The sequence below is a fragment of the Anomaloglossus baeobatrachus genome, chromosome 9 (assembly GCF_048569485.1).
Source record: "Anomaloglossus baeobatrachus isolate aAnoBae1 chromosome 9, aAnoBae1.hap1, whole genome shotgun sequence".
NCBI lineage: Eukaryota > Metazoa > Chordata > Amphibia > Anura > Aromobatidae > Anomaloglossus > Anomaloglossus baeobatrachus.
Window position 1 is genome coordinate 76831576 of NC_134361.1, and position 23426 is coordinate 76855001.

Sequence of the window (23426 nt, forward strand, 5' to 3'; positions counted from 1 at the left end):
TTCGGGTGCGTTTTTGCGCTAAAAACTGCATGCATTTCATTCCCAGCAAAGTCTGAGATTTCATTTTTGCTGTCTGCACAGTGGTTTTTTTTTGTTTTTTTTTCTCTTCTCCTTTTGCTGCGTTTTTGTGGTGACTACAAAGATACAAAATGTCAATTCTTTTTGCGTTTTCCCCTGCATTTTTTACCCATTGAATGGAGAAAAACGCAGCAAAAAACGCATGCGTTTTGATGCGTTTTTTCAGTGGGTGCGTTTTTCTGCATTTTTTGGGGGGGGGGGGGGGGGGGGCAAAAACGCTGCATCTTTGTGGCCATAAAAAAACGCAGCGTGCACACACAGCCTAATGTTTGTTTTTTTTTTTTGTTTTTTTTTTTTTTACCACTTCCAGCCATTTGAATTCACTAAAACAAGCATGCAGTTTTTGGTGCGTTTTTTTTTTGCCACAAGGTGCGTTTTTTGGTGCAGGATATTTCTGCAGTTTGCACACATACCCTTTCAGCATTTTTTACTGCATTTTCACCTGTAAAAGCAATGACAAAAACGCATAAAAAAAAAAAAAAGAGGCAAATGGTGGCAAGAAAGTGCATTTTTGCCGCAGCACTTTTCCTGCCAGAAGATGCAAATTTGGTACAGAATTTTCTGCAACTAAAACTGCAACGTGTGAACATAACCTAAACTGCAGCAGTGGGTACTTGTGGTACTTTGCATGGTTTTATTTATATGGTTTATTTATATGGTTGGTAATAGAAGATACATGTGAATCAATAATCCCATTGTACACGGTGTCATCGGTTGTGGGTTTTTTCTTTTTTATCGCTGGTATTTTTTTTGCTTTTCATAAAAGGTTCACATTCTGCATGAACAGAGCATATAAAGTAATAGACAGCAGTTGTTCTGGTTACATTCCTCTTACTTGCATAGATAGCCTCTACATGGGTGAAACAAAAGTAAATAACTACTGCCACCTGCTGGAGCAGTTCCCGAGAAAAATGTTTTTGGGACGGTTATGACATTTTTCTGAGTGCAATTTTTAATATGGAAAATGATAGAAAGGGAATTGTGGCATTTCGACTACTATATATTTTTTTTTAACTTTTTAATGAGTTGGAGAAGCTTTAAAAAAAAAAAAAAAAAAAAAGTTGTGAAATGCTGCAATTCCCCTACCGGTATGGGTGTTAAGTGGTCTACGCTAGGATTGGCACTCATGGGTGCTAGATGGGGGCTCAGGTACTGTGGTAAACTCCTCAGAGCGGTGATTGCTGTCATTTTTTTTATGATTTCTATTGAGTTACGGTTCCACTTGCATGTTGCACGGGCGAGTGCAATCCGATAAAACATCAGATTGGTCTCACTGTAGAGCAAAACTATGAGACAGTGTCCATCTGCGATTGATTTCTCATGCCATATCGGCCTGAGAAATTAATCGCAGCAGGCTGCATTTGGCAGCGAGTCTCAGCTCACAAGCACCCATACAAGCCTATGGGAGCGTGTGAAACATCGCACTGTACTAGCATGTCATCCGACCGCAGTGCGATGTACACAGAGACAGGCCGTGGAGGAGAGGGAAAGAAAGTGCTCCCTCTCTTCTCTGCAGCTGTGATACGATCGCAAGATAGCCTCAGTCGTGTGACACTCTGATGCTCGCAGTAGAGGGTCGTTAGCATATCACTTCCGATGCTCTCGCATCGGAACCTATGCGTATGTGGAACCGTACCCTTACTTTGTAGATTTTATTCACCCCCAGATAAGTAGGCGACACAGACCACTGAACATGAAATGTAGGGGCCACATACTTGTGGTATTGAGGTTAAGGCCTCATGCCTGGCTATGACTAGGGTGATTGTACACAATTTATATGTGCCGCCCCTGGAGCAGACGAACTGCTCTGATCCGGGGTTGCCGTGGCTCGAGGCGCTTGCGGCCACTTCAAATGTAAAGGGGGGGGGGGGGGTTATTTACAAGGGATAGTTTGTGACGCCACCAAAGGTTTGTGGTAAAGGGAGTACTGCCGATGGGAGTACCCAGGGGAGATGGAGTGGGGCAGTCAGGTGGTGATCCCTCCACGGGTAGGGGAGACCCCGGGACTCTGGAGATAGGTGGCAGATAGTGTTGTGCAGGTTATGCGGGCAGGTAGAGTGCAGGGTATGCAGTGTACTCACTCAGGCTGTGTGGAGATTGGTGTAATCATTAAGCAGACTCTGACACAGAAGTAAACCAAGTCTCTGGGTGCCACTGCCACTCAGGGGAGCTCATCCGGGTATCCATCCCCACTGGAACTGCTTGGTGGTCCGGAGCATGCCTCCATGCACAATTGTGTAGATGTTCCTAAGTGACCCTTCGGCCTGAAGCGGTCAGGGTCCCGCTCCCTACGTTGAAATAGTGGAGATGCTCTTGATGGCTGACACTTGGGATTTCAGTGGGCCGCATAAGCTGGAAAGCACTATCCCCCTCGTTGTGTTGGTGCCTTCGATCTTGGAGCTCTTGGGGAAAGTTCATAAAGAGACTATTCTCTACAGGTGAATTATCAGGTTGTGTGAAGCTACTCCCTGATCTAGGGACCTGCCGTGCTCTGTACTGGTCCGGTTACTGGACTTTCCGGGGCCAACCGTTCTCCAAAACTAAGTCAGTGCACCCTTTTCCAATAACCCTGCGACCGGATCTCCGACTCCTCTGGTCCTAGACCACCGTCTGCGACCCAACCAAGGTCACACAGGGAGCTACAACTCCCTCAGCTCCTCACTCTCTGAGGGCTACTTTAAAACTGACTTCCTCCCTCCCACCAGTCTGCCTGACCCCTAGGCAGGTGGCCCTTTTCCAGCTAGACCACCCACTGGTGTGCCTGATAGGGTGTGGTTAGGATTTGAGGGCCGATGAAAGCAATACCAGTGTGTAGGAACCCAGAACCATGGAGGGTGAGTTCTGCACCATAAGAGACAGGGGTGCAGTTCCCTTTGACACCCTGATAGAGTCAAGGGCGTCACATATATAGATTCAGTTATGAACATGACGTAAACTTGTGACAGACATTTATGCCGTTGCTAACCTTTTGTCCATGTCAAAAAATCCACACCGGACTGCCCGGAGATAGTGTCTTGGTAACGGTCACTGACCTATAGACAGATATCATGGCAACTGAATTCCTACAGACTGGACATTACAGGGGTAATCATATGACATCAGTACCTGGCATTAGAAAACCCCTTTAATTAGTGTTAATTATATTATTCAAGGCTATTTTCTGATACATTCGTGTGAGAAGCAGCAGTTGGAATTCTACTCGTCCATTTGCTAGACAGTGTCTGAGATAAAGCCATGTTACCAAAGTGTATTGTTTCTGTCTGAGATATATGCAGCCCGCAGATTACACAGCGTTCCTTGTAGATCTTTCTTATCTGCTTCAGTCACTTTCTGTACAGCTGCATTTATCACAGGAAAGACACTGTCCTAATACAGACTATTCTGTGAGAAGGCCACACACAAAATAGGCCAAAGCCTGAGGAATAGGCCATGTACACACGTTCAGTATTTGAGATTTTAACCTTAGTATTTGTAGCTAAAACCAGCAGTGGGTAAAAAAAAAAGTGCAATAGTGGTGCCCATGTTTCTATTATACTTTTTCCTCTGATTATTCTTCTCATGGTTTTGGCCACAAATACTGAGGTAAAAAAACTCAACGTGTGCATGTGGTAATTTCCACTCCTGGTAAAAACTGATAAAATGCTCAACGTGTGCACACTTTGGCTATGTGTGCACTTTGCGTCGAGGTAGTTGCAGTTCAAAAAGCATCCTCTGGAAGAAAGGACAATGCTTTTCTTTAAAAATGCATGTAAAATGCAAAGAAAGTAGCCTATGCGCACCTTGCGATTTTCATGAGTTTTTAATGCTTTTCCGGTGCTTTTAGAAACGCTGCAGTTTTGTATTAAATTGAATGGATGGGAAACGCAGCCAAAATGGCAAAAACAATTGACATGTTGCTTCTTTAAACGCTGAGTTTTTGCCCATATTTATGCAAATTAAACGCAGCGTTTTGAATAGCCTAGTGCGCACAAGAGAGCTCAATGTCCCATTGACTTTGCTTGAAAAGCATAACGCAAGCATTTTGGCATGAAAACGCTGCAGTTGAAAAAGCAGTGGAAAAGCAGGTAAAAAAGCAAAGTGCGCACATAGCCTTTGAGTGTTTCGGTGCGTATTTTACCTCAGTATTTGTAAGCCAACACCAGTAGTGGATAAACAAGGCCATGTGCACACGTTGAGCATTTGGTCAGTTTTCTAACCTCAGTATTTGTAGCCAAAACCATGAGTGGAACAATTAGGCTGGTTTCACATCAGCATTTTTCTGCCTTAAGGCAAAAAAACGCAAGCTGCATGTTACTGGATCCGTTTTTTTTGGAATGCAACGCATGCCACCGCAAGTGACCTGAACGTTTTTTTTAACTGGATCCGTCTACCAGATCCAGCATAAAAACGGACCGTTCACTTGCATGCGTTTGGACAGAGAGAGAGAGAGAGACATAGAGAGACCGACCGACCGACAGACAGAGAGAGAATAGAGACAGACAGACAGAGATTGACCGACATTGTTAGCTTGCTATAGATAGATAAAGATAGATTAAATATTGATAGATATATTGTGAAATATAAATATAGAGATATTATAATTTATTTTTATATATATATATATATATAATATATATATTTTCTTAATAAATATATACCGTAAATAGATATTATATATAATAGAATTTAATTGAAAATAAAGATTTTGAAGATTTTAAAAGATGGCTATGTGTTTCAGACCATATTTATTACGGCAAAAAGGAACCATCCAGCCGCATACAACTGCAAGTGTTTAAAACTGGAACCGGCACCCATTGAAATACATTGCAGCTACTGCTGCAATGTACAGGATCCGGTGAGCTGCAGTTTTTGGACGGAGGCAAAAAATGCTACATGTTGCGTTTTTGCAACATGGTAAAAAAAACTGCATTCACTGGATCCTGACATAGGCGCATGCAAACGCATGTTGCCGCAAGTCCATTGACATTGCATTGAGCTGACAACGGATCCGGCAACATGCGTTTTGCGTTTTTCTGCCAACCGGTAGAAAAACGCTGATGTGAAACCAGCCTTAGAGGAAAAGTATAATTGAAACATGGGCACTACTACTGCATTTTTTTTTTTTTTACCCACTGCTGGTTTTGGCTGCAAATTGAGATTAAAAACTCAAATACTCAATGTGTGTACATGGCCTATTCCTCAGGCTTATTCAGAAATCTAAACCAGACACCATGCCTGAGCCACACAGCATCAGATGAAGCATTAACATACACACCGCCGAAAAGTGAAGTAATACTCATGTTTTATCTATACAAAAAGGTGATGTAAGAACAATATTGTTTTACTGATCACAAGGTATATTATTTAAGGTCGTGTTCACATTCAAAATCTTATTTTTAGGAAGCATAAACATGGAAGTAAAACATTGTTGCGGGACACATTCATTTGAATGCTTTTATTCCTATAATGTAACTATGAACAAAAAAATTACCGTACATCTGCATTTTTTTTTTTTTTTACTATAGGGAAAACTAAACAGCACGGACAATTCCAATATTGTTTAACATTATGACCTACGGGATATAGATCATAGTAAATGTATTTTTAAGCACTGAGCTTTCCAAGAACACTAGAAGGGAGGCGCCTTGTAACAAACGGATCTGTTCAAAACAGATCCAGATTCAACATGGAAACCAACATTTAAACAAAGGCCCCGGTTCACTAAACCTTCTACACCAAAATACTGGAGTATCTTTGAAAAGTCACAACATTTGTTGCACAAAGTTTGCGGCTTTTGGCATTTTCAACACTGTTTCTCCGAGCATTGGCAAAGATGAATGGAACTGAGGTCTAATTCATGACGAACGGTGGTGTTCCCTGCCCCAGAAATCTTACTCCTCTCACTGAATGGTGTAAGATTTGAGGTCAGGTGCATGCCACGCGTCATGCACCCCTGATTCATTAACAGTGCGCCGCTGAATGAATCAAGAGTGTCTGACTCCAGCAATTCCCCCTCATTACGATTGGCCAGAAAACATGTGTGTCGCCCTGGGCAAGCCAGGGGACACAGGTCACACACCACCACACCCTACATCCCAGGTAGGAACATCTAAGCTAACCAAAAATCCTTGTTGCCTTCCTCCAGAGGCTGATGATTCACACCAGGGGGTGGGCCAGGCGGTTGGCTCCGCCCACCGAGGAGTTCACAGCTCTGGAGGCGGGAAGTACCAGCAGTCGAGAGTTGGAGTCTAGTCAGGGAGGAGGAAGTGGAAGGAGTGGAGGAGTAGCCCAGCCAGGGCTAAAGAAAACAACTAAGTGAAAGTGAAGAAGAAAGGTAGTAAAGGAGGAAAGCAAGAGTGGAGACAGAGAGAGGAAAGCCTGAAGTAGTCCAGCTGTGTGCAGGACAGGTCAGCAAGGTCAGCAACGGCGGTGACTGTCTGGAAGGGGACCGTTTGGAAGTTCCTGGAAGGACCCCGTAGGCTGTGTGCCCGGTGGTCTGGAGCAGTGTTCCGAAGGACAGTCAGCACCAGGGCAGGGGCCTCTCGGACCCCGGCAAGGCTTGGAGTCGCCATAAATTGCCGAATCCGTCAGTGAAGGGGACGTAGATCCCCCAACAACCAAGTCCCGAGTGAAGGCAACAGCCCAACCTGCACAACAGAGACACCGCCACCGCCAGGGCACCAGTTTCTGAGGGCCAGCGCCTGCGGGCAAAGAGTAGAGCTCCTCCGGCCCAGCTTGAAGCCAGGGAGCGGGTTACCGGTGGGGACCCATCGCAACCAACAAGTACACAAAGGTGCAAGGAAGAGGGACATCACCGTCACCTACTGGGAGAGCAATTGCAGCCGTCCGTGGGACCATCTTACCAGCCGTTTGGTTTACCGTAAAAACTGTGTCAACGTCTCAGGCTGAGTGAGTACCACAGTGCCGCAAGGCACAGCGCTGCCCCCGCGTCCCTGCGCCCACCAGGCCCTGCACCTCCCAAGCCATCACCGGGCCCCGGGATCACCAACCCCTACCCACGGAGGGGCAACACAACACCTGGCTGCTCCGCATCACCATCCCCGGGACCCCCGTATAGAACAGCGGTGGTGAAATCACCACAACCGTGGGTGGCGTCACGGACAATAAACAATCCCCACACCCAACCAATCCCTTTCACTCACGGGCGAGGAGTGCCGCTCGAGAAACCCCCGGGATCCGGCCCACCGCTCGAGCCACCACTGAGCAGCAGCCGCCGGACCCGAGCAGAAGGGGTGAGCGTAGTGTGCTGACACCCTCCTCCCCGCCCGCGACAACTTGGCGTCACGAACAGGATCTTACCGCTCTGCTGTCTGGTAGAGGTGCGCCTTGTTACCGCCGGAGGTATCCGGCAGAAAAATTTCAGAAGCCGCCATCTTTGGCGTGAAAAGTTCCCGCTCGAGCGTCTTCTCGAGTAGCAGAGGCGCGACGGCCAAAACCCCGCCCCGAGAAAGGAGGGGCCGGAAAGAGCTAAGGGGGACGCGATGGCGGCTGGCTGCATGTAGCTGCAGCTATAAAAGCAGGGACGCCAGGACTCTGCAGCAATACTGGGTTCCTGGAAGGCACGATTGCCAAGATGTACAACCCAACTCCCAACGAGGAAGCCCCCGCGCCCGGCACGGCGACGTGGTTGAGGGACCGGACCGTCCCGCTGAGTAACCGTCTGCAGGCCCATATGCAACTCCTCTTGGAGGAGTGGGAGACCGACATGGCGGACGTGGTGGCTGCTATGTGGAGACGCGAGGTTGAAGAGGAGTTGGAGGAGCGGGTAAGCGACCCACGCCCCTGTATTCCTAAGGGATCGGCCGTTGGAGCTGAGGGGCCCGGCCGGCTTCCGCTCACCCTGCCTCTCTCCCCGCTACCCGTGATAGTTGCTGCCGCCCCGCCATTAGGCCCGCTACCTGCCCAACCGGTAGCGATACCCTGCCCAGCCGCTCCGGCGGACCAGCCGGCTGCAGACGTCCAAGACGGTCGTGAAGTGCACCAAGGGGAACCGCTAGAACCGCGGCCCCATAACAGCATGGTGCCAGAAGTCCCAGCAGTGACTGTGCCAGACCCTGAGCCTGGAACCGTGGCCTGGATGAAAGCCCGGGTGATTCAGTTCCACCAGCGTCAACAGGAACAAATCCTCCAGATGATGGAGCAGTGGACCAGCGAAGTGGAGATGCTGACTACGACTGCCCCGAGGTACGGAGGGGGAATGGATGTAGTAGAACCGACTGGTGACCCACGTCCCTATGTCCTGCCTGGACCGGCCGCTGCGGCTGAGGGGCCCGGCCTAGTCTCGGCCTATGCATCACCCTTGCCGCTACTTATGGGGCGCCTCAGTGTAAGCTCGCCTAATCCGCTGCTCCGTGCTACCGCAGAAGAGGCTGAAGTGTTGGATGCTGGAGGCCAGGAGGCTGCGGCAGCTGGCGGCAACCCGCCTGACGCAGGAACAAGAGATGATGACTCCTGCCCCAGCTCCGGGACCGCTGTTGCAGTTGAAGGAGCGAGTGAGCGTTCCCATTATGTAGGAGCCCCAGTGGTCGTCCATGCCCCGTGTACCGGTGGAAATGGGTACCGGGTGCCCCTGTCACCGCAGGCATGTCAGTGCATGTTGGATATGCTGGCGGAGGGGGATGGAGCTGCGTTAGCTGAATATCCGGAGTAGGGCAGCGGATGCCCGATGCAGCAGTCCCCGTTGGGACCACCACAGTTTGTTTGTTTAAAAGTTGAAAGTTCTGCTAATGATGAAGATGATTACCGAGTACCTCACCTGATTTGCTTTGTGATTTGCAACCGGCTGGAGCCGACACCGTTGTCCCCGTAGGGACCGTTTAAAAGTTTAGCATGGGAACTATCCATGGACAAGCCCGTGAACTTTCAGGGCACCCACAAACGTTAAGTGGCTTGTAAATATGTTGTTTGCCGTTAACGTTTTCCGCAATGCCGCCTCCGGAGAGGCAGGTTGGAGGGAGGGCCCTCAGCAGAGCAGGCTGGGGCCCAGCCACCAAAGGAACCGGTGGCTACCCTCTGGAGGGAAGGACAGATCCCGCTCGGGTACCGTGTGCTGGACTGTGGGTCAAGGGGTGCTGCCTGGGCTTTAGGGGCAGCATCAGGGCCAGGTTGCTTGGGTGGGAGAGAGCGGAAACCGTAACCGTAAACCGTTATGCAACGTTAAAGTAAAAGTGCCTCCCGTTAAGGGAAGAGTTATTAAAAATGTACATATGTTAACATGGTAAAATAATATCTTTTACAGAAAAATAAAACCGGTGTTGGACGGCAGCCCGCGGACGGTCTGCATTTTGCTAAGGGGCAATGTGTCGCCCTGGGCAAGCCAGGGGACACAGGTCACACACCACCACACCCTACATCCCAGGTAGGAACATCTAAGCTAACCAAAAATCCTTGTTGCCTTCCTCCAGAGGCTGATGATTCACACCAGGGGGTGGGCCAGGCGGTTGGCTCCGCCCACCGAGGAGTTCACAGCTCTGGAGGCGGGAAGTACCAGCAGTCGAGAGTTGGAGTCTAGTCAGGGAGGAGGAAGTGGAAGGAGTGGAGGAGTAGCCCAGCCAGGGCTAAAGAAAACAACTAAGTGAAAGTGAAGAAGAAAGGTAGTAAAGGAGGAAAGCAAGAGTGGAGACAGAGAGAGGAAAGCCTGAAGTAGTCCAGCTGTGTGCAGGACAGGTCAGCAAGGTCAGCAACGGCGGTGACTCTCTGGAAGGGGACCGTTTGGAAGTTCCTGGAAGGACCCCGTAGGCTGTGTGCCCGGTGGTCTGGAGCAGTGTTCCGAAGGACAGTCAGCACCAGGGCAGGGGCCTCTCGGACCCCGACAAGGCTTGGAGTCGTCATAAATTGCCGAATCCATCAGTGAAGGGGACGTAGATCCCCCAACAACCAAGTCCCGAGTGAAGGCAACAGCCCAACCTGCACAACAGAGACACCGCCACCGCCAGGGCACCAGTTTCTGAGGGCCAGCGCCTGCGGGCAAAGAGTAGAGCTCCTCCGGCCCAGCTTGAAGCCGGGGAGCGGGTTACCGGTGGGGACCCATCGCAACCAACAAGTACACAAAGGTGCAAGGAAGAGGGACATCACCGTCACCTACTGGGAGAGCAATTGCAGCCGTCCGTGGGACCGTCTTACCAGCCGTTTGGTTTACCGTAAAAACTGTGTCAACGTCTCAGGCTGAGTGAGTACCACAGTGCCGCAAGGCACAGCGCTGCCCCCGCGTCCCTGCGCCCACCAGGCCCTGCACCTCCCAAGCCATCACCGGGCCCCGGGATCACCAACCCCTACCCACGGAGGGGCAACACAACACCTGGCTGCTCCGCATCACCATCCCCGGGACCCCCGTATAGAGCAGCGGTGGTGAAATCACCACAACCGTGGGTGGCGTCACGGACAATAAACAATCCCCACACCCAACCAATCCCTTTCACTCACGGGCGAGGAGTGCCGCTCAAGAAACCCCCGGGATCCGGCCCACCGCTCGAGCCACCACTGAGCAGCAGCCGCCGCACCCGAGCAGAAGGGGTGAGCGTAGTGTTCTGACACCCTCCTCCCCGCCCGCGACACATGCATACATCAATCAGGGCCAAAGACTTTGGTATCCATTTCCAAATGCTTTTTAACATTTTACCTTTTCCTTCTTCTTTTTTTTTTTTTTGTTTCTGGATCTGTTCTAAACGGATCTCAAGTAGATATGCGAGTATAGGCTTATAGTACTGGGTAAATTTTGGTCACAGTGAAACAAAAGCAGCTTCTTAGGCCAGTCTGAAATGGGGTCCTGGGGTCCCTTCAGAATGACGCATTCATTACACTCAGCCCCGAGGGATGGCCGCGTTCAGCCCCGAGGGATGGCCGCGTTCAGCCCCGAGGGATGGCCGCGGGCTACTATAGTAGCCCCCTTAGTGACACACGAGCATAATGTAAAGATAGTCGAAGTTCCCTCAAAAAGTATATTGAGACCTTGTGCTCCCTCCCTTATGGTCAGTATACTTTTGTCCAAGGGTGCCCATTTTACACCCATTTAGTATTTTTACATCATACTCATCACACTATTGCATCCAACTTTAAGCACTAAACTGGCAATATCATCCTATCTCCCCCACCCAATATATTGGCATCCAGATCTGTGTGTGTGTGTGGTTGGGCTACTCACAATTGTCACCATGTGGAGACCTCTTCATAGATGATTTCTAGACCTGATGCTAATGCACCAAGCTGGCAAACCGCTGCGGGCCTCACATCATGGTCATGAGAGACACATGTGGCTCCTGGGCTACAAGTTGGGGGACACCTGGTCTAGAGGAACAGATTGTTAGTGATGTGATCGTAATGCAAGACAAGCAAATTATGTCAGATAGATGTTTTATACTAGTTGAGAATGAAATGGTTGGATAGCGATTATTTCACTCCCCTTTTTTGCCTAAGTGACTTATCGAACCATCTTCAAAACATGAACAAGACTTATTGTGCTGGCCTTAACAATTTCATGCACGACAAACAGAAGTTATTGGACACATTCGTCAGCTCCTCAACATTAGACAATTATTTTGAATGATGGTTTGTTATCGTTAGAATCTGATTGGCCGGTGTAAGTGGGCCTTTACTTCAAATACACATCTGCCACGGAGGCTCCTTGTCCCAAATTCCTGTATAAATGAGTCTAGTTAATTTATTGCGCTCATTACCAATCCAGGAGACACCATTATAGTCAGTGGTGTAGTTGGTTCACCTGTCAGTGCCCTTCTTGACATGGATCCGGTACTGACATCTAGTTTATTCTGCTCCTCTGATGAAACAGAACTGACAGACGCAGATGTATAGAGAGAGCTTCTTCCCTGCAGATGCCACTGTTGACTCATAACTAGCTATTACTTGCTGGGTTCTCAGTGGGGGGCAGTCTGAATCCGACTTGGACTGAACGCTGCTCATAGTCGCATAAAAAAAAACAAATGGAGGGTTACATATTGTCAAAAGCTAAAAAGATAGATAAGAAAGACATACATAATGTCCCACTCCCCTGCATTTTGTAATCTTGCACCCTTTAGTGCCTTTCGTGTGGCACTAAAGTATGTTTAGCCTTGTTTTTAGCCACAAATTCATTATTTTCCCATAAAAACTAACGTGGCTATTTTTTTGTAGCCAGCTAGGGTGAAGTAGACAGCAGCAGCATGCAGCTTCACCTTGGCTGGTAATCCAAAACAAAGGGCACCCCACCCTGTTATTGTAAATTAAATAATTTTAAAACAGAAAACATAGGGTCCTCCCCAAATTGGATTACCAGACAAGGTAAAGCAGACAGCTGTGGCCTGGTATTCTCAGACTAGGGAGGTCCACGTTTATTAGACTCTCTTCTGCCTAAAAATAGCAGGCTGCAGCCTCCTCGGAAGTGGCGCAACCATTAGATGCACCAATCCTGGTGCTTTTCCCCATCTCATCGCGTTGCCCTGGTGCGGTGGCAAATGGGGTCATATATGGGGTTGATACTAGCTGTGTAATGTCAGGGCTTGATGCCAGGTGACAGTGATATCACAGCGTCTATCACTCGACATCACTAACCCACTCAGTAATAAAACATTTTTTCTATTTTAATTTGAAAAAACACTCCCCAATACATTCCCTCTTTCACCAATTTTTTTAAAAGAAAAAACAAATCCGGGTCCGGCGTAATCCAATAATCCCACAACAATCTATACTCACTATTAATGAAAAACAGAATGTTCCCCATTGGCTGGGAGAGCAGTGCATCATTAGGTCAGGCCAGGTCACCACAGGGAATGACTAGCACCAATATCGTGAGGTTAGCTCAGTTAATTACCTGCAGTGATGAGCTCCGCTGAACTTGTGACATTTATGCTCATCACTGAGTTCCATGACAACCGTGTTCTTACGCGAAGTATTGCGGGAGCCTGTGACGTCAACACTAGTCACAGTCTCGGGCCGCCCACGAGAGTTGAGGTGAGATTGTGGCGGGCATGGCAGTTAGTGACAAGCGCTGATGTCATGAATTCAGCGGACTTTGTCACCGCAGGTAATGAACTTTGCTAACCTCTTGACGGCAGTGCTCGTCATCCCCGCAGCTGCTCGCACACTGCCGTGTGAATCACTGTGGGGCTGGCCAGGGCAGTTGGACATAGACTGCCTTAGCACTGATAGATGGAAGCCACACAGAAGTGCTTCTGTGTGGCTTCATGGGATTTTGCGGATCCATTGACTGGTATTGTGTCATGGCATTTTGCAGAACAGAATAGGACATGTTCCATAATAATGGAACGGACATATGGGCACGGATGGCACATGGAAACACTTCAGTGTGTCATCCAATCCAACACAAAACACATTGAAAAGATTGTCTTAGTAGTAGGTCCACAAAAAAAAAAAAAAAAAAAAATGGAACTAACCAGGACAATCGGAACAGTCGTCTGAATGGGCTCTAAATTGAATAGGGGAAAAAATACAGCCAAAACGCTGAAAGAATTGACATGCTGTTGTCAGTGCCCTGTTGTCAGTGAAACACACTGCAGCTCATAAAGCGTAAGAAAAGAAAACAATGCACTGTGTGAATGAGATTTTAGAAATCTCATTTATTGTTCTGCTACTGGAAAACACTGCATATGTTCTGCACGAAAAAACACAGAGAAAGGAAATGCAGCAATAACAAGCTATGTGTGAACAAGCCCAAAGGAATATTCTCTTGTGTCTACTTCAGGAGTGTGAGGCTCCCCAGTCCTCCGACTTTCTGTATGCTGGGCACGGTGTGCTCCTGAAGACTGAGAGCTCAAATTAGTGGCATGGTTTTGCCTCCGATCTAATCTGCCCATTCTCCAATGATGAAGCCGCATTGGAGGAGCGCAGGACACTGACCAAATCCTGGTCAAAGTGCTCCATTCGAAAGAGCTTGTAAGCACTGTGCATGCTCAGCTAGACTGCAGCAGAGGGCTATAATCTGGACAATGTGCCTTTTATAGAGGTTGTCCACTACTTTTACATCAATGGCCTATCCTTAGGATAGGTCATCATTGTCTGATCGGCCGGGGTCCAACACCTGACACCCCCACCGATCAGTGGTGTTCAGTGTAGGCAGCTGGAAAGGCTCAGTTCCAGAGCTGCCCGGTCCTCTGAGAGCGACCGGGTACTGCACATCCGCCTCCTATTCAAATCAATCCCATTTAAAAGTCATGTGTAGATATAGAGATATATCTCTATATCTATCTCTCCAATAGGTTTTCCCATATTCTGATGCATCGGAGATCTTTATTCTTGCGCCCTTTGTTGTGGCTCAAGGATGTGTTGCTGACAATCATAGGGTGTCAAAAGAGAGCAGACGAATTCTCGCTGGCCGTGTCATCCTGGCAGGTTTACATCGGACGATATCTGAAGATGAATGAGATCGGTGGACTTATTGGTGCAACCAAAGCAGATGGAAAGGCTCCATGTCCATCTCCACAGGTCTCATACTGTGTCCGCCCCTGGTATCTGCTTGTGTGAGATTTTAACATTTTATATTCAAAATTTGGGGTAAAAGTCTTCTCGGCCTCGGTGTTCCTCATGAGGAGCACATGTATTCAGTACAGTCTGTGGGGCAGGTCACCTGGATGGGGATATTTTGAGAACAGAGTGTTCTAAAAAAAAACAAACGGAGACATGTCTTATTTTAAGTTATTGCCCAAAATAGCGCCTTCAAGACAATGGGTCTTTAATAATCACAGGGGGACGGCACACGTGAAAGACACACACGGGGGTGGCACACATAGGGGACGACACACGTGGGTGGCACACATAGGGGACGACACACACACAGGGAAAATACATGGGTGACACACACGGGGATGATACACACAGGGGGTCGACACACATGGGGACGACACACAGGGGTGGCACAAGGGGACGACACACACGAGATGACATACACAGGGACAATACATGGGTGTCACACATGGGGATGATACACACAGGGGGTCGACACACACGGGGATGATACACACAGGGGTGGCATACGGAGGCAGTACACAGGGAGCGCAGATGGGGCGGCCTACTACACCCCATTGTTATTGTCAGGGTCACACATGGCTTCTTGGTGGTTGAAAAATCTAACGCATTTTCTAAGTGGAATCTGCTCAGAAAAAGGCAGGTTTTTTTTTAATAAAAATAAATAAATTCTCGGGAGTGTGGCTCGTCGGGGCAGTGGCAGGGAGTGTGGCTCGTCGGGGCAGTGGCAGGGAGTGTGGCTCGTCGGTGCAGTGGCAGGGAGTGTGGCTCGTCGGGGCAGTGGCAGGGAGTGTGGCTCGTCGGTGCAGTGGCAGGGAGTGTGGCTCGTCGGGGCAGTGGCAGGGAGTGTGGCTCGTCGGTGCAGTGGCAGGGAGTGTGGCTCGTCGGTGCAGTGGCAGGGAGTGTGGCTCGTCGGGGCAGTGGCAGGGAGTGTGGCTCGTCGGTGCAGTGGCAGGGAGTGTGGCTCGTCGGTGCAGTGGCAGGGAGTGTGGCTCGTCGGTGCAGTGGCAGGGAGTGTGGCTCGTCGGGGCAGTGGCAGGGAGTGTGGCTCGTCGGGGCAGTGGCAGGGAGTGTGGCTCGTCGGGGCAGTGGCAGGGAGTGTGGCTCGTCGGTGCAGTGGCAGGGAGTGTGGCTCGTCGGGGCAGTGGCAGGGAGTGTGGCTCGTCGGTGCAGTGGCAGGGAGTGTGGCTCGTCGGGGCAGTGGCAGGGAGTGTGGCTCGTCGGTGCAGTGGCAGGGAGTGTGGCTCGTCGGTGCAGTGGCAGGGAGTGTGGCTCGTCGGGGCAGTGGCAGGGAGTGTGGCTCGTCGGTGCAGTGGCAGGGAGTGTGGCTCGTCGGTGCAGTGGCAGGGAGTGTGGCTCGTCGGTGCAGTGGCAGGGAGTGTGGCTCGTCGGGGCAGTGGCAGGGAGTGTGGCTCGTCGGGGCAGTGGCAGGGAGTGTGGCTCGTCGGGGCAGTGGCAGGGAGTGTGGCTCGTCGGGGCAGTGGCAGGGAGCGTGGCTCGTCGGGGCAGTGGCAGGGAGCGTGGCTCGTCGGGGCAGTGGCAGGGAGCGTGGCTCGTCGGGGCAGTGGCAGGGAGCGTGGCTCGTCTGTGCAGTGGCAGGGAGCGTGGCTCGTCGGTGCAGTGGCAGGGAGCGTGGCTCGTCGGTGCAGTGGCAGGGAGTGTGGCTTGTCAGTGCAGTGGCAGGGAGTGTGGCTTGTCAGTGGCAGGGAGTGTGGCTCGTCTGTGCAGTGGCAGGGAGTGTGGCTCGTCTGTGCAGTGGCAGGGAGTGTGGCTCGTCAGTGCAGTGGCAGGGAGTGTGGCTCGTCGGGGCAGTGGCACGGAGTGTGGCTTGTCAGTGGCAGATGTGGCTGGTGGAAAAAGGATGTGTTGGATTTTTGTAAGGACTTCAGATGGATCTGTTCTCAAGACTAAATGACAACCCTCAGTGTAAACAGAGGCGAGCCCTGCTCCTGAGCTCCGGAGCGCGGCCCCATACCGTGTGTGGGAGTACAGCGAGCCCCGGGACATGCTGGGGGCTGTGCTCCACACATCTGTGCGGCCCCAACCACGTGGCTAATTACTTCCACAGTAAACAGCGTCCATCCCGCGTATTGCGGCGGCTCAGGGAGCAGCTGCACCTACAGCGCCCCACTATACCGCGCTGCTCGGCCCTGCGGACACGTGACTGACCGGACAGTGCGACAAATGTCGCAGCTGCGGGAAGGAATGCGCCATGTTTACTCCTCGCGCACACACACAATGGGGCTGAGTGCACACGGCGTGACGTCACCAGCCATCTCCCCATATGATAACACTGCCCCACTATCGCGCCGCAGCCTGCCCCGGGCGGGTGTTTTTTTTTTTTCTTTCTTTGAATGAATGACGTAGATTTCATTTCATCCAATAGGGAGAGTGGGCGGAGTCGGTATTCATAAGTCTTCTGCCCAATCAGAGGGCTGGGAGGTTGTTTTAAACGGGGGAGTGCTCTCCAGCCAATCAGGGCGCTCTCGTAGTAAGCTAGCGCGAGGCTGTGGGGCAGCATTAGTGAGCGGCGTGCACACGGAGGATCACACTACAGCGAACAATACAGGTAGGTCCGGCGGCTGCGGCCCGGCGCTCCCGGCCACCCGCCCTCCGCGGGGCCCGCCACCCCCGGTGCCCGCCACCCCCGGGGCCCGCACGGCTTATACCGCGGGCGCGCTATTACGGTAGTTGTGTATTATTATCCCCCGTGAGGGTTTTTGCCGCGGTGCCAGTTAACCGCTTCACTCCCGCGCGTCGGTGTTTGTGAGGGATTGAGGCGAGCCGCCGCTATCTGCGGGGTGTGCGGCGCGGCGGGGGTTAATGATCGGGCGGGCGGCATGGCTCCGTTCTCCGCAGTAACATGGCCGTCCTGTCATCTGTTGTGTTGTCTGTGAGGGGGGAGGTGACCCGGCGCCCCCTGCTGTCTCCCGCCGGCTCCCCGCCTCCTCCTGTCCGGTGCCGGCTCCCTCCGCACTGTGTACCCCTGCAATGTGTCCCGGCCCCGCGGGAGGGCATCGATCACCCGGAGCGGCGGCCCTGCCCCCTCCCCGGACGGTGCCCTCTCCGGTGGGGTCGGTTTGGCGGGTGTTGTGCCCTCGGTCTCGGCGCCCGGTCACTTTCCCGCGCCGCCCCCCGCTCCCCTGTAATGGCTGATCACGGCTCTTTGTTATACAGGGGATTGCGCTAAGCCTGAGCGAGGAGGAGGGGGGGCGCCCGAAAACCGTCCGCGCCGCCCCTCAGCGGGCACCCCGCCGAGCCCCTCCCCGCCAGTCCGGTAGCCCTCAGTCTGTCCTTTCCGCCGGTGCCTGTCTCGGCCTGATCCGCCGCTGCCCCGCCGAGCTGTCCGCCGCTGAGTGCCGGGCGCCGCGGAGTGTGGGGGGCGGTGCGGGCGGCTGCTGTCTGCGCGCTCAGAGAGAAGCCATCTTAGTGAATGGAGCGAGGAGCGCGGCGGCCGGGAGCCTCCTCACCGACCGCGGCACCGCACACCGCCCGCCCGCCGGCGCCGCAGCCCGCACACCCGGCCGCACGGGGGCGCCGCAGCACGCATTTCAGGGGCACTTTCTTTCATGAAGAAGCTGTTCACAAAATGGATGATGAGTTATTGGTGTCAGTGACCTGTGGGGTCCTCCCAGTGCAGCCGCGGCGAGTCCGGGGGGACCGGGACCACTCACCGCAGCCCGCCGGCATGGTGACCTTGGGGGAAGGGGAAGATGGCGGGAGGGGGGGGTCCAAATCGTGAGAGGGGGGGGGGTCAAAACCGGCGGCGGCGGCCCCGCGCTCACATGGCCGCGCACAGCACCGGGGAGAATATAGAATTTATAAAAAAAAAAAAAAAAATGTTGGATTTTTTTTTAAAAATTAATAAATTTATACACACACTATCTGCCAGATCTGTGCTGGCCACACTGGTACATTTACATTTTTTTTTCTATTTTTTTTTTTTTTTTTTTTTCCCACCCCCTTCTTACTCGAATGCCTTGTCTTGTGTGTAAGCACCAGTGCCCCCTACAGCTTTAGAGTGGTACTGCACCTTACTACAAATTAAGCAATTGTCTGTGCCTTTATTTATTTTAGATTATATTTTTTTTTTTTTTTATTTTTCTTTTCCTTTTAGACTCAACATGGCTAAAGGTGACCCTAAGAAGCCGAAAGGCAAGATGTCTGCTTATGCCTACTTTGTGCAGACGTGTCGCGAGGAACACAAGAAGAAGAATCCTGAAATACCGGTCAACTTTGCAGAGTTTTCAAAGAAATGCTCCGAAAGATGGAAGGTATGTGTGTAACTGAGGAAAAAGCGTGTATGTATTAGATCTATCTATATAACAAAAAGGGGGACCAGTCGCACAATGTGAAATACCAAAATAAATTCTACCTAAAAATTATAAATGGAGGTATTTAGAATATATTTAATATATTATATATAACTATAATTATATTATTTATATTATATATAATTTTATATATATTTTTTTTTTCTTTTTCATTTCCATATTCCAGTGGAAAAAGTGTACATTATTTTTGGATAAATTTAGGTGCGGGGTGTGTGTGGGTTTTTTTTTATTTTTTTTTTTTTTCCTTAAATTTAAAAATGGCTACATCACATATTAGGCAGGTAACCAGGTGTTTAATAATATATTTAATTTTTTTTATTTATTTTCCCCCTCTTATTTTCAGATCATGTCTGCAAAGGAGAAGTCTAAGTTTGACGACTTGGCAAAAGCCGACAAAGTAAGATATGACCGAGAGATGAAAGACTTTGGACCCGTTAAGGGAGGCAAGAAGAAGAAGAAGGACCCCAACGCTCCCAAGAGGCCACCGTAAGTCTGGTTACTGGCGAGGATGGAGAACTTGGGATAACTGTGGGATGTGATATAACTTGCATCTTTTATTTTCTAGTTCTGGGTTCTTCCTGTTCTGCTCAGAATTCCGTCCCAAAATCAAATCCACAAATCCTGGGATCTCCATTGGTGACGTGGCAAAAAAGCTGGGCGAGATGTGGAATAACCTGAGTGATGGCGAGAAGCAGCCCTACAACAACAAGGCCGGGAAGCTGAAGGAGAAGTATGAGAAGGTAATGTGGTCTTGATACTTCATAGATCTATAAAATATTTTTTTTTTTTTATAATATATATGTATTTACATATTGTTTTCTTCTAGGATGTTGCTGACTACAAGTCCAAAGGGAAGGTTGATGGTCCTAAAAGTGCTCCTAAAATGGCCCGGAAAAAAGAGGAGGATGAGGATGATGATGAAGACGAGGAGGAGGAAGAGGATGAAGAAGAGGAAGATGATGATGAATGAAGTTGTACATTCTGTTCATGTGAATATCATAGAGTAGGGGAACCACCTCTGGCTGCCATCTTTAAGTTGGCTGACCTCCCTTTATTAGGTCTAATTGAAGAAGAAAAAAATAATAAATTTGGTTCTGACATTATAGTTTCTAAAAATGAGATGCTCTTGGAGTTGTAACTGGGTTTACATTATGTAGCCGTGTGTGTAACGAGCATCTGAAACTGTATCAAAGCTGTACATATTTCCAAACATTTTTAAACCAGACAGGCGCTCTAGTGTTCTCCTCACTCTGTGCACTTTGCTGTTGGTGTATCAAAGCATTTAAAAATGTTTCAAGCATTTTTTTCTCCCCTTTATCAACTTTTTTTCTTTTTGTTTGTTTAATTTAAGGTGTTAATGGTTATTGATTAGATACAAAAAAAATCCTGGGTTGTAAACTGTACATATCTAATCTGTAAACTAGACAACCACAATTTCTTATGGTGCATATCACTTTTTTCTTTTTGAGCTGTTGGTACCTCAGGGATTAAGAACTTCCCTGGATTAATATCTCCCCCTTTTTTAGGGTTTGCCATTTTAGCCCAAAGCATGCACACCAAGACTTACACTACATTGGGTGTCAATTTAGCGTATATAACTTTTTTTTTTTGTCCCCCTTTTGTTTTGTATATAGTGAAATAGCATTATGCCGTTTAGTTGTTGAGGAGTTCAGCTGGCATGAGAAGTGTATGGGTTTATTTTTGTATTTTCTTTTTTTCTTTAAGTGCAGTAGTTTTTAAACAAGTTGTAGGCACATCTTCACTGACTAAAGTGGGGGTCGAGTAAAGGTTTGCAGAGTTGAGAACCATTCTGCACTTACATGTTGCATTGTCCTGTTTTTTTGTTTTTCTTTTTTTGTTTAGAATGCTGAAATGTTTTTGAAGCGAATAAAACAGTATTACATTTTTAAGACTGTTCTTGACAGTTCTGGTTTCAGAAGTTTGTGCTCTTCATTACATAGCATTCTGACTTTGAAGTGCAGTGACACAAGGTAGGGGCTGACGATCGGGATATTTCCTATGTGGTGAAGATGGTGTCATGCTGCCGTCGTAATCTCCAGGTTCTAGTGACACATTAAACTGAAGTGAAACTTTTAATTCTTGCCATCCGACTAAGAAGTTTTGAGTAGGTTATTGTGCCTTACGCCTCCCTGCATATGTAAATTGTTCCTGACTGTACGGTCACATGCAATGGTATAATGGACCAATGTAAAAGTTGTAATTGTTAACATACAAATGTTCTAATATTTCCTAGTTCAAAATGGTATTAAAATGTAATGACAATTTTTCCTTTCAACTGGTCTTAAAACATGTATCACATTTATTATCATAGAAAACTAAAATGGGGGGCATAGAAAATGGAAACTGGACAAGTTTGAGTTAACACCACCCTCAATACTTTATTTAACCCACTGCCTCACATCTATTTCCTATATAAATTACTCTTCTCTCACTTCTGCCATACCTCTAACATTTTGCTTGGAGTATCAATCTGGCAGGAATTATTCTGTGCCTCACCTGGTCTATACATTTTGAGCCCAATACAACGCTACCATAAATAGCTGCACAGCCCGTCCACATGGAATATTTTCCAGCCTAAATCTTTAAAGGGAGTCTGTCATCACTTTTTTTTGGCTATAAGCTACAGCCACCACCACCAGGCTCTTATATACAGCATTCTAGCATGCTGTATATAAGAGCCCAGGCTGGGGATCTAACAAACACTTTATACTACTTACCTAGCGATCGTGCGGTGGGCCTTATGGACGTGTCCGGTGCTGCCTCCACCTCTTTTGGCCATCTTTGATCTTCTTATCTAGCTGCGGTGCATGACTGGTCCTACGTCATCCACACTCGCCGGCATTCAGGTCCTGAACAGGTGTACTTTGATCTGCCCTGAGCAGGGCAGATCAAAGTATTGTAGTGCGCCTGCGCAGGAACGGCGAGTGTATGACGTGATGGCCTAAAGAGGGCGGCACAAGACAACGGAGAAGCCCATAAGACCCGCTGCGTGACTGTTATTCTTACGGAATGCTTAGTGGTATTTGTCACAAATATGCACAAACCTAATGCAAGTCATAGGGTAATTGACTTGCATTAGGGTCGTTATTCGTGATGAATTATACTAGGTATTTGGTATGAATCTGATCTTGCATATCTTACTTTTTGCCCATCGCTACAGGAGATTTCCTTTTTTTTTTTTTTTTTTTTGCTTGATCTCTGACTTGTATATTAACACAGCCCAACTAGATGGAACTTATGAGTGTTTCTCATGGGCCTGTTTTTGCAACTAATTGCATTCGCCATATACATTTTTGCTAATGTTCCTCCTGGAAATAAGTTTAACAAAAAAAAACCCAACAATTTCTCCTGGTTGGGGTCTTGAGTTCTTCAATCCATAACCTAGTAATTTCCTTATTTATTGGAGGTATAAAAGCAAGAGGAAGAAAACTAAAGTCACTTGTGCTAACAGAAACTGGAGCATCTTTTATTAAATTGTTCATCGGGAAAGTTTTTCTTCCTGATGGACGGTGACATATCGGCATGGTTGCCTAGGACTCCAGTCACCAATGCAACAGAGCAGTCAAGAAACTCTTCTGTTCTTGGAAGAAAAATTGCAAAGTTGCCGGTGTTTGATGTTGCCCTTTTAAGAAGGAGAGACTCCCTTTAAATCAAATTTAGGTGTGACAAGGAGTGCTCGTTTAAAAAGGGAATCACAATGCTGTGTTCCTTCCACACAAGGTGTTCAAGTGTATCCTAGTGGCTGCACTGCTTTAGGCCCTGTGCCCATGCTGCAGATTTTCAGAAATCTGCAGCAAAATCTGCATGTCCATTGTGAAGCCAGCAAAGTCTATGGGAATTCAGAAGTGCTGTGCTCACAATGAGTATTTTTCCCTTGCATATTTGGTGCAGATTTCTTTTTTTCTGCACTAAATATGCAAGGGAAAAATAAGCAGCATGGGCACAGCACTTCTGAATTCTCAGAGACTTTGCTGGCTTCACAATGGACATGCAGATTTCTGAAAATACGCGTCAAAACTACACAGCGTGGGCACAGGGCCTTAAGAGTCCGCAGCTATAATCTGTATGGCCCATTACAGCAGTCACTGGGATGGACTATACAGGGGAAGGTTACCCAGGCTCATCTAGCCACTTATCGGCAGACTGAGTGCATGAGCAGACTGCATAGCAAAGCAGTAATGGTATGCATCCCTGTGTTCTCAGGACCCTGCTCTTGTCTGGGACCAGTGATTTACATAAAGTCCAAGGGAAAAAAAAAAAATCAATGAAGCAGATGGCCCTGCAGACGCTTGAGTGGGGGCATCTTCAGACCACAACAATAGCTTCCATTGGCAAGACTCATTCTTTGAACTTCACTGATTTGTGAGTTAAGTTTCAGCACTGACAACTACTGATATGTTTCAAAATTGTTCAAACATTAAAGGGTCGACATCTAAAACGTCCTGCGTACATAAAAAAACCCCATCTTTTTATATAGTGCTAACATATTCCGCGGCGCTTTACATACATGAGGAATAGGTC

The 23426-nt window shown here is 48.7% G+C and overlaps 1 protein-coding gene across 1 annotated transcript; it reads left to right on the forward strand.

Annotated features, from left to right (window-relative positions):
* The first annotated feature begins 17014 nt into the window (after positions 1-17014).
* On the forward strand, positions 17015-20794 carry HMGB3 (high mobility group box 3). Its single transcript, XM_075323810.1, has 5 exons — positions 17015-17119; positions 18668-18824; positions 19228-19370; positions 19450-19624; positions 19711-20794. The coding sequence occupies exons 2-5, from the start codon at positions 18675-18677 to the stop codon at positions 19852-19854; spliced, it is 612 nt and encodes a 203-aa protein (XP_075179925.1). The 5' UTR covers positions 17015-17119; positions 18668-18674; the 3' UTR covers positions 19855-20794.
* The last annotated feature ends 2632 nt before the right edge of the window (positions 20795-23426 follow it).

What these genes read in the sequence shown, in the direction of transcription:
- HMGB3 (XM_075323810.1), top strand. Translation starts at nt 18,675, where the DNA reads ATGGCTAAAGGTGACCCTAAGAAGCCGAAAGGCAAGATGTCTGCTTAT. An exon ending in AATGCTCCGAAAGATGGAAG is followed by an intron (nt 18,825 to 19,227) that starts GTATGTGTGTAA and finishes TCTTATTTTCAG; the next exon opens with ATCATGTCTGCAAAGGAGAA. An exon ending in TGAAGGAGAAGTATGAGAAG is followed by an intron (nt 19,625 to 19,710) that starts GTAATGTGGTCT and finishes GTTTTCTTCTAG; the next exon opens with GATGTTGCTGACTACAAGTC.